The sequence below is a fragment of the Melozone crissalis genome, unplaced genomic scaffold (assembly GCF_028551555.1).
Source record: "Melozone crissalis strain CALT ecotype California unplaced genomic scaffold, PUWL_Pcris_2 ptg000005l_1, whole genome shotgun sequence".
NCBI classification, from domain to species: Eukaryota; Metazoa; Chordata; class Aves; order Passeriformes; family Passerellidae; genus Melozone; species Melozone crissalis.
This window is the reverse complement of record NW_026535783.1, coordinates 29,337,016-29,354,010: the sequence shown is the minus strand read 5'-3', so window position 1 is coordinate 29,354,010 and position 16,995 is coordinate 29,337,016. Positions and strand designations below refer to the sequence as shown.

Genomic DNA, 16,995 nt, shown 5'->3' with positions numbered 1-16,995 from the left:
CAGGTGTCCACCTGACAGATGGTCCTGTCTCCACCATGCAGCACTTTGGTTGCCCACCCGCAGGCAACACATGGCTCTGTCTCACACGTCTGTGTCTGATGCCAAGCTGCTTTTTCTGGTTTATGCTGGTGAAGATTAGCAGAGCTCATGTGTTGGAGATGTATGAAAATTGCACAGGTATGGCTTCTGGCCTTGAGTCTTCCTAGCATTGCATCTGGTACTGCTACATCTGTAGTGTCACTACTCATTCCCTTGTGCTGCCTGATCCTGAGCTTCTCTAAATCTCTTTGTTGCTGGCCCACAAAAGCCTTCAACAGGTTCCCCACAAAGGTCTGCCACTAAATACACAATTAGGGAGACAGTCCTCCAGTTGGCCCTTCCCTCTGCTCTACCTACTCTGCCTGTGGATGACAATATTGCAAATGACAAGTCTTAACAAAAAACCATATCCTTCTGCCTTAATACTGTCTCAGCTGTGGGGCTGTAGCTGTCATGCTTAAGATACCAATGCAATGCACCTTCAGCCACAATATTTTCATGGTTTGGATGGTTAAAGAGTGTAACAGTGAATGCTGGCAGTCAGATGTCTTTTCTGTAGAAATGAAGTTTTTAGGTTCAGAATTCAACTCTCTGCAAATTTCCTTTCTTTTCCCTCACCTTCTTTCTGATTAAAGAGCCAATAGTAGCATTTATAAACACATTGACAGGAAGAAATCTAAAAAAAAACCCAAACCACAAATTCTTCAAGGTATATCTCAGGAGTGACATTTAATTGACAGGCTGACAAAATAAACCATGCTTTTTCATACATCTGTCTGTCAGTTGCTACATAATTGAACAACATTCAGGGAGATTACAAAAAATAATAGTTTTCTTCTACTTGTTCTTCTACAGTCATGACTGGGTGAATTAAGACAGTTATATTCTTGTCATTCTGCCTTTAACATATACACTAATTCATTCCTATTCTCTTTATTATGAAACATCACAAAAGAGTAAATGGCCAGCCAGTGACTTCAGAAATAGGGAGTTTTACTTTCCAGGGATTGGTGATGTTCAGGGCAGAGACTGATGCATGTCAGACACTGAAAGCACTGCATTGACACTGTACAGTTAAATTTAGAGGTTCTTGTAAGAGACAAGGGGTTTGTATTCTTGGAGCCATTTGGTTTAGTTGAAGTGATGCCTTTTAAAGAAGAACCTTTCACCACAAAACTTATAGGAATATAAACAAATGAGGGACTTAAGGGTAAACCACCCACATTTTATAGAAACCACATCAGGAACATATCTACTAAGTGTTTCAGGAGGAAGCACACTAGGATTGAGACTTAGTTACAAATCAGCAACCTCAGCCCCAAAGGACATGGCCCTAAATTTCAGGTTTGCACACACAGCACAGACCCATGAGGAGTCAGGAAGCAGAACACTGCTGCACAGCTGTTTGAAACAGGGTGCTCAGCTTTGCAGAGGATTCATGGTATCCATCCTTCTCCTGCTGGGATATGCATAATTTAGGTTGGTCTTGGGCTTTAAAAACACAAAACCTCAGATCAATCCAGTGCTGTCAAACCAATTCTGTCTATGGCAAGTATCTAGTCACGAACAAACCCTTCTCTGTTGGATTTATGTCAGAGCCTAAGCAAGTGAGAGTTTTCAGAACAGAACCTGTGGACTAGGACCACTGTTAACCTGGTGAGATAGGTGGCTTAGAAATCCTACTGAAGCTCATCAAGGTCTTGGTACTTACTATCAGGAAGTAAAGGGGACTTTGGACCCCTTTTGGTCCCCTTTCATGGAAAAGTAAGCGGCAGATCAAACTAATTTTAAAAGATTTTAGAGGCATGAAGTTTTCAAATGTGTATGCCTCACATGGTAACCAAATTCTAACTTTAAGTCCATTTGTCTTCAAATATGATTAAATGCTTAAGATCTGTCTGATTTCAAACATAAATGTAAACGCATACTTTATTGTTCTGGGAGCTTCTGTGGCTGGGTGCTGATGAGGTGGTGAGCAGAGGCATGATGTTAGAGGAGAGAAATAGAAGGTAAATTTCTATGAACCAAAAATTAAACAAGAGCAAAAGTGGATAAAAGGCAATGGATTGAGTTATGTTTCTGCTATTAGTGGCTGGATAAAGAGCCCTACAGTCCCAAACACACACAGGATTATAAATACCCAGAGAAATACTCTGTCTATCACCATAGCTACATATTTCCAATCATCTTCCACCTGCAAGAGAATAAAAAAAGAGAAGGATAAAATCCATGTAATGTTACATACAATTGTGAGTTGACATTATGCAGTAGATGCCCTTTGTGCTTTTGAATGTAAGGAAGAACACACATGCAAGTCAGGAATGTGCTTGTCATGCTTATAGTTGCTCAGTTTTCACGTCTCTTCAGAGGGAGCTGATTTTCTAATGGTATTTTACCACGTTTGGCTGAGAACATACAACACTGTCTGCTAGTCTGCTGAATTGTTCTAAATATTCAAGTCTGAGGGCAGCTAATCCATGGCTGTGGTGCTGATATTAACAAACAGGACCTGTTCATGTGGTGGGTGCAGAGTGGGATGGTTTAACAGCAGGCACAGCACCACAGCTGCACATCACTAAACCCTGTTGAAGGATTTATCCTGACAGCCTACACAAGATGCAGTTTGCTATTCTGGTCTGATTTGAAACACTGTCTCACCAATCAAGCCCCACTGATTTCAGGAAACTGGACACATGGACGCATGGACTATGGCAAAGCAAGGGTTCCAGCAAACTGCAGTGTTGTGTGCTAAGCAGGACAGAATGGATTTTGCATGGCTGAGAGACAGATCTTAGAACCACACTCAATGAAGTTGCTGTCCTTTAAACTGTACCTTGGAACTTGTACTGCACAAGAAACACTGCATCAGAAGAACATTCACACATATAAACTAGTGACTAGTTAAGAGCTCTCTGCTGAGGGACCTTCCACTTGTTTTTTCAATTTTATTATATTTGTATCCAAGAAAATACTGGCTTTAGGATTTTGATCATGTTGAGGGTGAGGAATACAGCAGCAGGTATTGGAGAGTATAAGTAAAATTTAAGTAGGGTAGGTTTGAAGTTGTAGACTCTGATAATGGCAATTCAGCCAGAGAAACAGATAAATAGGGTAAGACTTTTCAAGTTTGTATTTAGTTTAATCCTATCCAACCTCCCAGGGCTACTGAGAGGACAGCTGTGATAGTCATTAGTGTTGGGTTGAGTGACAGGGATGTTATATGAAAAAGAAGTTGGCCATGATAGTAACATGAACATGAATAGAAACAGGCTGGTAGTCAGGGAAGAACCTTGGAGGACTTCTGAAGATCAGACATGGAAGCTGCACTTTGCATGAAAGAGCACTCAGGAAGAACTCCAACAGCTATAAATGTTTCTGCAATTTTTAAAGGGCTTTGATTTATTTAGGACTATACATAACACCACCCATTTGTATATCTGGCGGAAGCAGAAGCAGCCTCCCAGTGCTTGCCTGAGAACAAATCTTGGTTTTTCCCTGAAAAGGAGATTTTTTGTAAATGAAAAATTATGCTTCCCATCTCTAATATGTTCTAAAAGGTAAGATACAAAGCTGCTCATGAACACACTGGACTAAGAATAAAATTTCATGAGGCAGGAGAAATTTGCAAAATGGAAATCAGCAAAATTAGCAAAAGAAGATTTCCCCTGAGCTGCATAATCAAGACAGTAAGTTATTTGCATGACTGCATGGAAAACTTCTTTTTGGGAGACCATCAGAGAAAGTAGCTGAATCAGTACCTAGATACGTTTTGTGCAGCTGGCGTGATAATGAAAGCAGGGCTGAAATTTGTGAGTTAAGCAAAGCACTAAGGCCATAGGTACTAAGCAAGGCTCAGCTCAATCCCCAGCCTCCTCTATGAAAAACATTCCTGTCTTTTGCTTCAGACTGGCATGTGCTACATTCTCACTCTATGAATCCAGTCACTGGCTTAACTCTACTTATTTATTCAGAAGTTTATAGATTTTGCTTTCAGATGAAACTTCTTCTGCAGGGCATAAAGAAAGGGGGGAATAAAGGTGATCTTTAGGTTTTACTGAAGTTGTATGAATTTCAACAAAATATTCTGATAGAAATAATGCATATCAACATTTCCCTTATAAAGTTGTTGTGATTTTCCATATAAATACAGCAGTACTTAGCTTTAAGATGGATTTTATCATCATAGAGCATCTAAAAAAATTCAAAACCAAAAGCAAAAATTCCATGACAGATCAAAGATATCTATTGCATTAGTTTCTAAATACTTTTATAAATATCTTGAAGTGTCAGAGAAGTTCTGCTCCTTATGAGTTCCTGGTGTCAGAAAATCCTTTTGCAGCTTCTTTTAGTTTGTGTTTACAAACTAAAAGAAGCTGCAAAAGGACTAGGGAGGACATGGCCCTAGAATCCCTTAAATTCCAGTGTGCACCATTTTCTCTGATAGTAATCCCAAATAAGAAAAAAATTCATGACCTCACATAAACAACCCATTAGATGGTCTTCTTCCCCAGCAACTCGTCCTACTGCTTCTGTACCTTTAGGATTTCCTTTTTAGACCATGCCCAGCCTTTGTGGACTCCTTTGACATTCAGGACTCACTCCAAAGGGACTCTAGAAATCAATTTCCTAAACAGGCCAAAGTCTAGCTGCTGGAGATCCAGTTCTGCTGGCACCCCTCACAACTAAACTCCAAACTGAAATCTCTATCATTCTGTGGTCGCTGTGCCCATGGCCTCCAACTGTCACATCTCCCACTAGTCCTTCTCTGTTCACAAACAATGAGTCCAGTGGGGCACCTTCCCTGGTTGGCTTGCTTCCTGTGTCAGGAAATTATCTTCCACATACTTCAGGAACCTACTAGATTGATTCTTCTCTGCTGTGTTACCCTTCCAGCAGCTTCCTGGCAAGCAGAAATCCCTCAGGAAAACAAGGGCTGGTGATCATGATGTTTCTTCTAACCTCCTCTAGAATACATCATCTGCCTGTTCATCCTGCCTAGGGGGTCTGTAACAGACTCCTACCAGGACAAGTGCCCTGCTGACCTAGCCCCTGATCTTTGCACACAGGCACTCCACCTTGTCATCACCATTGATTTTAATACAAACAAAACCAGCCCTAAAGGGATGGTTACCTCCCTTACCTCTTTGGTTTCATTTTGAGATCTCATGTTCTCTGCGATGAACTGGACGTTGCTGATGACATCCTTCACCTCTGGAGAGTACTCCATGTGCTCTGCCATCCATCTCAAAGACTGATGGCTCGGCTGTCTTTTGGTGGTACGGAGTTCAGTTGCCTGATCACAGTGACTGCACCGCTGCTCCTTGTGCAATTTGGTGTCTTTGTGTTTGCTGTGCTTTGACTTGCCCAACTTACTGTCCGATACTTTCTTGGTTTTTCTGGAGGTGTTTTTTTTCTGCTGTTCTAGTGGCCTCTGCATCAACAGGACTTTGGGGAGCAGGCGAAGAAAGACGGTTTTTACCCATTTGGGCATTGTGTGTGTCATTGGAGTCCTGTAATGTATATTGAGGACAAACACTGTGATGACAATTGACAGAGTCACAAATATCATTGTGAAGAGTAAATATTCACCAACTAAGGGAATTACTAAAGAGGTGGATGGGATTGTTTCTGTGATCACCAGTAAAAATACAGTCAAAGAAAGAAGCACTGAGATGCAAAGATTAACTTTCTCACCACAGTCAGATGGCAGGTAAAAAACTAACACAGTCAGGAATGAGATGAAAAGACAGGGAATGATCAGATTTATGGTGTAGAACATTGGCAACCTTCGAATATAAAAAGAATATGTTATGTCTGTGTAGATCTCTTCACAGCAGTTATATTTGATATCATGTTTGTAGCCAGAAGCATCAACTATTTCCCATTCACTATTTTCCCAAAAGTCATTCATATCTACTTTGGATCCAATGATCAGAAGATCAATTTTGGCCTTGTCATAGGTCCATGAGCCAAATTTGAGTGAACAGTTCTGATGATCAAATGGGAAAAAAGTAATATCCATAGGACAGGAGCTTTTAAAAATAGCTGGTGGGGTCCAGGTGATCATTCCATCGTAGCGAAGGAGGGCTTTGGTCTTGCCTTCAACTTGAAAATCTCCCACAGCACTGGAAAGACAAATGAGGCAAAACCAAAAAAATTACCATGAAAATAAAATGTAATGGGTGTTTTTATAGGAGATGCAAGGAGATATTTTTGAGAGAAAGATTCAAATGAATCAATAAAATGGGTAAAATGAATCATCATACTTATTATACAAGACAATATCTGGTTTCCAAATTTTATCTGCTGGTACCCGAACAAATTCGATGCCATCATATTGTCTGGGATCCCATCGCAGTTTGTAGTCATTCCAAATCTGAAAGAAGAATGGACAAGGATTATAAAACTTCAAACTATCAACAAATACCTGTTTCTCAGATCTTCCCATAAAATGACAGACTGTAATGAAGTGTAGCATGTGAAGAAGGGGACAATGGTCCAAAAGATCATTCCAAGGAAGGCCATGACCTGGAGAAACACTAGACATGTGTGAACACTGCTCTCTTGATTGCTGCTCTCTTCTCTGTGACGCGATGGGGTGCCAATTGCTATGAACTGCTGCCATGCTGAGATCTCTCCTCTGTTGTGTGACATCAGTAGAGAGCCTTGTCTGTGAAAGGTTACCTACCCACTGCCAAGAGAAAATAGGGACCTTGCTGCAGCACCCCACAGGTGACAGGAGGACAGCACCAGAGGAGACCAGCACCTCCATGTTTGGTCCACCTGCTCACAAACAGGCAGCTGCTGCCAGAAGACAGTATTGGTTCCACAGGAGTGCTGACATACCGGGTCAGGGCAGTGAGGGATGCACAGCAGCTCTCCTGCATTGCTGCCTATTGCCCTATCATGGGGCCATGCTCCACAGTCTCTCACCTATGGTAAGTATGCTCTCTTTTACAGAAAACTCTGCGTGGACCACAACCAGTGCTTGAAAACAATGGTGCAAGTTAGCTATATTTTCTCAGCAGTTTAGGTCCCCTAAGAATCCTTATCTTAGTTGCGGTGTGATGTCATAGCCTGTCTCACTTATCTGGGTTCCTTCCCCAGGTGTGCCAATAACCTCTCCCTTCCCCTCCCCTGTCCCCTGCTGAGTGCTGTCCGTCAATCTTGCATTCCAGAAAGGGCTTCGTGTGATTGGCAAAGTTCAAAAGATGCCTCTCAGCCCTGGGGACATTGGGCTAACCAGGCCTCATTTGTCCCCTGAGCCTTCCGCCCTCACCTGGTTGGTGGCATACCTACCCCTTCCCTCCCCTCTTCCTGGAGTTAAAAGACACGCTGACCACACGGTTCATGGTTCTGTTGGAGCTGTTGCTGCATTCAGAGGCCTGTGTGCCACGAATAAAGCTCTGGATTGAAACCCTCCAGCAGAACTCGATTCCTTTCCTTCACCTCACCTAAAGCCTCTCCGCCAGAGGTAAATCTTAGTTCCTGCATGCCTGGACTTGTCCCAGGCGCCGAGCTGCAGCATCCAGCCAGCCAAAGGTGTCTCTGAGGTGAAACCACACAGCCGCCACCCTTGGTCAAGCAGCAAGGGCCAGACGAGCCCTGGTACGCTCCATCCGGCTATATTGGTATTTAATTCCAATACTTATCTATGTAAAAATACTCAAAGCTATCAGGAACAATGGAGGCGTGCTCTTTTTTCTAATAAATATTTTGATGGGGATGACCTAGAATGGCATATTTAATCACTCTTTAAGGAGTACATCCAGCTCGATTTTCCAGAAGAAAACCAATAATCATGAAGGTGGAGAAGAATATATCCCACAGGAAAGAAAGAAGATGTAACTTCTAGGTAAAAAGAATGAAGAAATTACTTTTTCATTGTGGAGCTTCTCATTAATTTTTTAAATCCTTGTTACAAAACAAAAACTTATCGTATAGACATGAATTACAAGTAACACACATTTAATCATTTCAATGCAAAATGCAAGAGAAATGCAACACAGTCACTTACGTGTCTTAGCCACAAATTTGTTTCCATAATCTGATTGACTTCATCCTATAAAGAAACATAGGCATAAACAGTTTTAGTATCCTGAGATGGCCAAAATGTTTGCCCATAAAACTGGAAAAGAGAATTTCACATTAACTGATACCAGATTTTTTCTAGCATCTTTCAAGAGGTTTACACATTGTACATTGTTGTGTGCAACCCTACTGAAAAATGAATAAAACTTTACTGAAAAATCATGCTCCATAAATATCAGGTATACAGAAAGCTGCACTCTTTTGCCAGACATTTGAGTATCTGGAGAGCACACAACCTAGAATTGCTCTGACCTGTACCAAAAGAATGAGATTCTTCTTGTGGCTGTGTATTTTGTTGGATTCAGTGTCTAAAAAACTCTGATTACACAGTACAGAATTGGTTGAGATTCAAGGAAAATGACCTTTGTATCACAGTGTTTTGAATTTCTATGCAAACCTCTAGAGCAGACACACTTGACCAGCACTATATTAGGTAGCTGCCGTACAGAGACCTTCTTTTTACAGTCGCTTATTGCAATTGCCAATCAGTCACAAATCAGAAAGGTGATGTTTTGTTTCTTCCACATTGGCTCTGTCCTGCCAAGTATGTTTGCCCCACACCCATTTGCATTCCAAAACATGCAACATACATCCCCACCTTCATGCTTTAAAACACCACTCTTCCACTTTCCACACTTTTCCCTTACATCATTTTGAAACACATAGATTGAAAAAATGAGAAGATTTTTCCCCTCAGGACTGCTGGGAAATGACATTAGTCCCAAAGGAGAATTGGTCCTGTGCTACACACAATGTGGACACACTAGGTGTCTCTGGAGTGGGCTAGCCCTGTGAAGAGAGGAAGCCTGGGCTTGAACATTCAGTGCTTCTGCCCTGGGCTCTGGAGGCTGCTACCTGAAGCAGAGGGGTTTGATTCTATAGAAGTAAGGAAATAAATCTGTGTCATTCAAACCACTTGTTCAAGCAACTGGAACAACTCATCTGACTAAAAGAACAGCAAAGGTTTCAGCAGGTGCAGGTAGAAACACATGAAACGAAAGCTAGGAGAGTTGTAGGTGCAGCCATCACAATTACATCTCCTGCTTCAGCAATTTGCATGTGTTTACAACCATCCCCAAAGCTCAGCAGTACTGTGTAGTGAGTCTTACCACATTTGTAAGCTGGGTGATGGCCAGTTCAAAATACACCGTGACAGGATCAGACACATTTTCCACCGGCCTAATGAACTGGTTGTACTGGGAGAAGAGTTTGTGAAATAACCGTTCCTCTGATTTGCAGGCTGTGGTATCTGTATTGGTAAAGACAAAGAACAGCTGAGCCAGAAAGAAGAAAAAGGGGGAAAAGGTGCTGGATAACATACTAGTCTGTGCTATATTTCTTGACCTTGTGCTTGTGACCATGTTTAAAGCTACCAGAGCACAGAGAGGAGAGGCTGCCAGTATGGTGTCAGTGGAAATCATCCTCCTGCAGAATGTTGGCTACTCCTTGTTTCCTCAAATAGTAAGGTAATGGCTTCAGTGGTTTTGTCTCCTAAGCTGGATTTGGCCTATGAGCCTCCATTTGGCCCACCTTGGTATGACACCAAAGGAAGGTGGTGTGAAATATAAGAAGTAGAAATGTCACAGATTTAATTTTTGTGGATCTTCCCAGTAAAACAGGGTGTTCATGAAAAGCATACCTACTTAGAAATTAAAAGCTTGACGCTGCAACTACTGTATCAAAATCTCTATCAGGTGATTGGATGACTACAATGATGCATCCTAATCTTAAACATTATGACTGAATTTTATCCTCACAATTGATATTTTCATTCTTTAGATAGCACAATTTTTCTTTGCAGAAAGTTCATTTATTAAGTTCTAAGAACAAGAAAAAAGTGGAAATATTAACATTTCTTATAGAGTAGCATGCATCTATGTAATACAGAACTGTTCTTTGGGAACAAGCAGATCACAGCTGTAACCCCTCATTAATGAAGAACATACCAGATGGCTCAGAAGAAGCAAGGTATGTGACAGGCACTGAACTGACTCACTGCAGAGTTAAGAAGAATGCTCCTAACCTGTTACACATAGTCTAAACCTGAAACAGTTATTTTCACAGTGTAAAAGGCTCTACACTTTGATTTCTAAAGGAAAATATTAAATTTTATTGGCTCTGGCAACAACAGCTCAGAAGAACAATTTTCTTGAGAAACTTTGTTATTACAATACATTACTGTAATTCAGCACCTAAAATAGAAACATTTTATAAACACAAGATTTAGAATTTCGGTCTCATGCTGTGCACAGCTGTGTTATCAAAGCTATATGATTATCCCAAAGATATTACTGATACAACTGAGGAAAAATTTGGTTTTGGACTCATTGTCCTAAGTTTTTTGCATTAGTCCCAGATTGCACTAGAACACATCAGACAAGTAACCATGATAAGCCTTTATGATTGCAAATATTAAACATAGAAGGGGTTTGTACCAGGCAGCATGGTCTCTGGCACATAAATTTGCAATTTACATATCCTTCAAGGGCCTGTGGATGTGCAGATGTCCTGCAGGGAGACATCTGGTCTCAGTATGCTGCACTTTCATGATTAGACTGTCCTTCCCCTGTTCTTGGAAAAGAGATTTCACCTCTAAGGTGATACAAAGCATCCTGAAATTGCAGGGGATTATCATACCGCAAGATTAAATGCTGCCTACTGGCCACTTACATGTACAGAAAATTTTGAAAACGTGATATTTTATTTAATCCTTTCTGCGTCATTCAGAGAAGACACATGAATATGTCATGAAGTTTAGATTCTTTTATATCATGTATTGTTTCATTCAAAAGAGAACTAAAATTTTTCTTTTCAGATTTCATCATCACCACCCATAGCGCTGTGATTAGAAGTAGACTACTGTAGGAACATAAAGTAAATGCATCTAATATCATGTTTCATTTGAAATTTTCCCACTGGCTTCTTAATAGATACAGGCTTTAAAATAAAGTAATGAAACCAGACATGTATTTAGGTTTTATCCTATGGTGCTGCTTTAAAACAGTTTCTTATGCCTTGCTAAGACAAGCAGTATATTTGATACACATCTTGGTCATCTGCAGAAGTGAGAGTTTCAAAATAAATGTGTCCTAAATGCAAAAATCGTGCTAAACTCCATGAGAGTTGTGAACAGAAATGACTGCAGCACATTTAAAACACAGATCACAAACAATAGTGAACAATAGTTAAAGTTCTCACTTTTGAAAGTGTAAGTACTGACCATGCACATCTATAGCCTGCGTTATTAAAGCACTTGCAAATTGAAACATCAAATGAAACTACTAGGAACCCTAATCCATTTCCATTGTTTTCTAGAAATAGTTCTTCCATTAGTTATCAAACACAAATGAAGAGTTTTACATTGGAAAACTAGCATTGCTTTAGCTCTTTACAAATACTGTTGAAGTGTTACAGATTTCAGGTTAGAAATAGCTGGTGGAAGCTTTACATTGAATTAATTCAAGAAAACAGAAGCAGAGACAGTAACTAGAAAATATTCTAGAAACTGGTATCAAAGAGAGCCTACCTTTAATCAAGGATGTGAACACGAATGCCCACACACAGAAAGCAGGGCAACACCAGCATAGCCACGGCTTAGGATGCATTGCTAGCAGCAGAACAGAGCTTCCTTTTGAGAAAAGAGGTTTGGCAGAAGGAACAAGAGGCAAGAAGACATATAACCCTCCTGGTGGTAAGTAGGCAGTAGAAGGATGGATTTCTGTTTGGTATCTGCAGCAAACTCAGCAGCCTGCTGAGCAGAGCAAAGCCTTGCAGAGTTGCTTTCACTACCACTAGGCAAGGAGAGCTTACGCCGCTCAGAGCGAAGGGAGTCAGGCAGCATCCTATCAGGTGACTTCACATTTCCAGTCACCCGCACCCCTGCCTCGGGGAATGTGCAAGAGTGCAGGAGAGAGAGGGAAGGCAAGACACAGGACAGCCATCATGGAGCAGGGGGAGCATTCATTCAGCCCCTCAGCAAAGGGTTAAGAATTCTCATCGTGCTGAAGCAGCTGCTTTATAGCTGTTGCCCGATGATCACCTGAGTGAGTCCGTCACAATACGCACAGGTGAAACAGCTTCAGTTTCTTAGCTGAGGACTGATTCTTCAGGTGATAGAAATGGATGTTACATGGTTTTAACATGTCTACCAGAAGCCATACGAACCTGGAAATGCGCACAACATCAAGCGATAGAATTGCTTGACAGTATTCTCAGTGAATAAATCCAAGGCAAGTAGACTTATTATTGCCATCTGACAGGAGCAACTAAGCGTGCTAAGTTCATCCCTGACAGTCCAGTCAGCTTACAACATCAATTCTTCTAACTTTGTTTTTCCTCATGTGTGCAGCCTCCTGTGCCAGTATGCTAGTGTGAAAATGGAGGAGCAGAATAAAGAAAAAAACCCACCAGGCGTTGTTACAGGCCAAGTTCTCTGTAACAGAGTGTTGCTCTTAATCACAGAAGTTAAAAAAAAAACTGATCTCACAATCCTTTAGAGGTTGATGCATGCTCTCTCCTCAGGCGTTCACTACACATGTCCTTGCAACAGGAATGCCTGAAAAGGATCTGTAGGAAAAGGATCTGAGAAACTGAGGATCCTGTTTCTCAGGAAGGGTGAAAGGCACCACAGGTGCCATCCAGCCTCCCAGAAAGCAGCTTGGACAGGGAATCTCCTTTATGTGTGCTCAATCCAGCATGATCAAGTCTGAGTGACTGGATGAATGATTTGATAAAAACAGAAAGGCTGCTGCATTTTCAGGCACTTACATTGTTGTATAAGTGTAGAGAGAATTAAAAAAAAAAAAGCCAGAAAATGAAAAAAAGATCCCCTTCATACTAAAAAATACAGAGACCAAGCTGCAGTACAGAATAAGAAAGTAGTTTGTCATTTATACAAATTGTTGAAGTATAAATAGAAAGGAAGAGGAGTGTCTGGAAGAGGAAGAGGAGTGTCTGGAAGAAAAAGACTTAGGAATGAGTTGACTGAATAAAGAAGATCCCTGAAGTGGACCCATGTGGATCCCTGAAGTGGCTGCCCACGACAAGGTTTGAGGATGAAAAAGAAAATCTTTAAAGATTACAGGCACCAGCCTTACTCCAGAGCTCATTAGAGAGAGGGAGCCTTCTGCAGAGAGACGAGAAAGCAAAAAAACAAAACTATGAGTGTTTGGAAGTCTGTGAGTAATTTTGCCCTCTCAAAAGCAACAGTGTAAGTGTAGATCACAAGGCATGGCTATGAGGCATCTCTAAACTGAAGTTAGATATAAACTCTTCTTGCAAATAATTTTAAGATGAAAAAGTGGGTTTCAGCGTGGTGATTTGTCTTTTAAGTTTCCTTTTTGCAAACATTTTCCTAGGAAAAAAGTAAAAACCACAAAAAATTTCTACTTTATGCCAAATTTTCCCAAGTTGCAATGTTTATTAGAATGGTGTTAATAGTCCAGGCTCATAAACTTGCAGTTTTCTCACCTTACCAAATGAAGTTCATAGATTCTTCTTGAATTGACGTGCCTGTGGCTAACAGAATTACAGCCATGTGGCATCACAGGATGCCTGTATCTAGCTGCAGTCATGGCATATGCACTCCTGTTAAAGTCCAGAACTTCTAGAAGGACGACATATGGTAACATAGATACAATTTGAAAACAAATTCACCCCAACTTAAAATGTTTTGACATTTTCAAACTTTTTGCTCTTTCCAAAAACGTAACAGGCCAGGGAATCAGGTGGGAACAGTTAACAGATCAGCACATGCATGTCTGCAGACTGAAAAGTCTTCAGAGGTGAGGGTAATGAGTGTGCTTCCCCTCCAGAGTGAAGGAGAGCAGTGCAAGGCCAACTGGCAAAGATGATCCCTGCTGCCACACTTGAGGGAAAGAACTGCTTTGTTAGGGGGAGCAAGGGACTGGGGAAGCAGGCTGAATTTGGGGGCAATACCAGTCATTCAGGGAGCAGATGCCAGGGAGGATTGTGCTGCTGACACCCTGCTGGAGTGGGTGCTGCCTTTGGGAAAGGCTGAAGAGGAAGGAAAAGTTCAAACCGAGGCATGAGAAGAGGCCGTTGCGGCATCCAGATGGGGAATGCAGAGAGACCAGCTGATGCACTGCCTCAGTAGAAGGATGTCAGCTGGAAGCAGAGCAAAAAGTTGTGAATCATTGCTGCTTGGAGGTACCGAATTTAATCTAACATGAACTGGCCAAAAGAGGTGTCAAAATGCCAAACTCAAACATATATTGACAAGCATATATTGACAAGCTTTCATTTTTCTTTTGCCCTCTAGGTAGGAAGAAGAGGCTGAGTCCTTCCATATGTACTTTTACCCCAAGCATATATTCACTCAGAAAAAAAATATCTCTGGTTTCTTCAGTTATGATGGCTTAGGAAAAAGAGGGCAAGCAGCTTGCAGAGGTGCACAAAATCTGCACAAAAAGGTTTCTACGACCTAGATGCACTACTTAACTGGAATTTGATGTTGTAAAAGCTGCATGGTATTGACAGTGAAAAAAACAAACAATGAGAAGACCCATTTACAGGGTTGCCTATGCACCCAGGAACTGAAGGCATGCTCCCTGGTGCTATTTGCAATCCTAATGACAGATCCATTTGGAGCCAGGCTCAGATTTGAATGGCTGATTTCCTCCTCTAGAGCCAAGCAGTCCTTTGTTGGAGAGCTGTATCTGAGTTGTTTGTAAGGATTTGACAATGCAATGGATTGCATATGCATATGGGACAGTTACAAACAGCTCTGTGACAAAAGTGTTTTCCATCATGAGATACTCATGTTCTGATCATCTGCAGAGAAGCCCCTGCATCCAGTGGAGAAGCTCACAGTCTGTCAACTCTTTGCTAACTACCACCAGCCAAGTTTGTACTAGGGTACAAACAGTACAGCCTAGTTTGTACTAGGGGCACTTTTCACCCTTTGCGGCTCTGGAAGCACTATGGGGATCTGAGCCACTTCTCACTGGCTTCTTGCTCATGTCTACCTATACATTTGCTTGTGATACCTCCCCTGAAACAGCTGAGTGGGATCTCAGCACCATTTAATGTTATGTCTACTCTGCAACTTACTGCTTTCACAAGCAGACAGCTTTTAGGGACTCAACCAACTCATCTAGGGTTTGGTCCTCTTTGCATATTCACATACAGTGCTTCCTTGGGCACGGGACACCTACTGCTAGCAAAAAGGGATGCCAGCAGAAGGAAACTGTAATGGAATAATGCAAGAATCAGTTCAAGTCCTGCCATCTGACTGACAGTTTTGTAATCAGCTTTGGGTATCTTATGCATTAGCTAAATTAAGGTAAATGGGAAACTCACTAAAGCTCACAGAGGGGAGATTTCTGAGAAAGGGAGGTACTTAAATTGAGCAGGCAATTGAAAGACTATCTCTAAAGGCTGGAACATGAAGCTTCTTAGGTTCTGAGTGATGAAGGAATTGTTTAGCCTGAAAAGTTTATATGGACTAGTGGTTTTTCCATGTCTGTACTGCATAGGCAATTCATCAGCCTGTGAAGACTGATATTTTACCTTAAAATGCTCTGTTCTGATTTGTGGCATTTGGATACCATGAAGAGGTATTTCCAGATCTTTTAAGACAGTTGACTATAGAAATAAAGCAGACTTTTCAACCATTCAAGGCTTTGCAGACATTAGGCAGAGAGGCAGAGGCCACCTGTGACAATACTCTGAGGAAAGTATTTGATCTCAGCAAGCACTGGGCTCAAAGTAGGACTCCCCATGAGACATTTTTCACAAGTACTTGGGCAAAAGGGGTCACAAAGATTTACACCTGCTGGAGGGAAAACCAGAATACTATTCTTTTGTGTTGTCAGAGTTATCCTTCACTAATAAGCGTGCATCTATTACTAAGGCAGAGAAAATCATTGCTCTCTCTGTTCTCCCATCTGACATCACTCAGACACTTTCTCAGCTGTTTTTCTTGGTTACTCCTGCTCTGTTTCTGAAATGCATTCTCCCAGCCCTATCCCTTCTACCCCACTTCTATAGACAATTGATTGTCTGGTGGGCTCTTGGTCTGTGTTCCACCTCTCAACTCCCTCACACAGTATAGTTTCCTACAGCTTCATAGAAGCAATATTGACAGCAGTTGTACCTGCCTTATATGTGACAACTCTAGTCTCATAGAGCTAAAAGATTACTATTAATCTGTGTAAGCCCTGTGTGCTGTTGGGATCCACTGTTTTGTTTCAACTTCTGGTATTACTACAATAAACAGAATAATAAAGCATTTATCAGAAGAATATTAGGAATCCAACTTTCACTGTCTTGTTGGAAGTCATTTGACTGTCAGAGAAGCCCTTCCAGGACACTAACCTCTGCTAAAGTGTTAGTACAGTCCATTTTGCCAAGTGTTACACCCTGAGCAATATATTCACACCCCCTGCAGCAAGGCCTGGATCTCACCCATGTGTAAGTCCTGCCCTTTGGCTTCTCTCATGCTCTAGAACCTCACATGTCAATAGTGTTTGCTCTCTGATCCACCAGACACTGACCAGTGGCTTCCAGTGTGCATCCTTGTGTGCAGGAGATGTGAAGCATGAGTGAAGATGGAGTTTCAATGACTACTGTACGCAGAATAATGTGCTCATGCTTCAGGCATGATCTTTTATACTGAAGCCTTTTTTTTTTTTTTTTTGGTAGTCAAATTTTAAATAATGTGTGGGAATAGGCCTTGAAGCTTGCGTTGATTAGGGCATTTCCACAAACTTAGCACAGGATTTCTTCAGTTCAGTAGCTTGCTTTGTGATAAAGTCCTTTCTTAATTTCTCTTTTGTATTGAAGAGATTGAACCACAGCACCTCTATGAGTCTGCCCCTGCTGCCCCAGCTATGAACTGGGCAG

The 16,995-nt window shown here is 41.4% G+C and overlaps 1 protein-coding gene across 1 annotated transcript; it reads right to left on the bottom strand.

Annotated features, from left to right (window-relative positions):
• Positions 1–1,782: 1,782 nt before the first annotated feature.
• Positions 1,783–11,971, bottom strand: CHRNA6 (cholinergic receptor nicotinic alpha 6 subunit). Its single transcript, XM_054284337.1, is given in 7 exon segments — positions 1,783–2,233; positions 5,180–6,164; positions 6,306–6,415; positions 8,057–8,101; positions 9,240–9,379; positions 11,657–11,870; positions 11,873–11,971. Coding segments are annotated over 7 exon segments (1,716 nt in total). The 3' UTR covers positions 1,783–2,110.
• Positions 11,972–16,995: the final 5,024 nt, after the last annotated feature.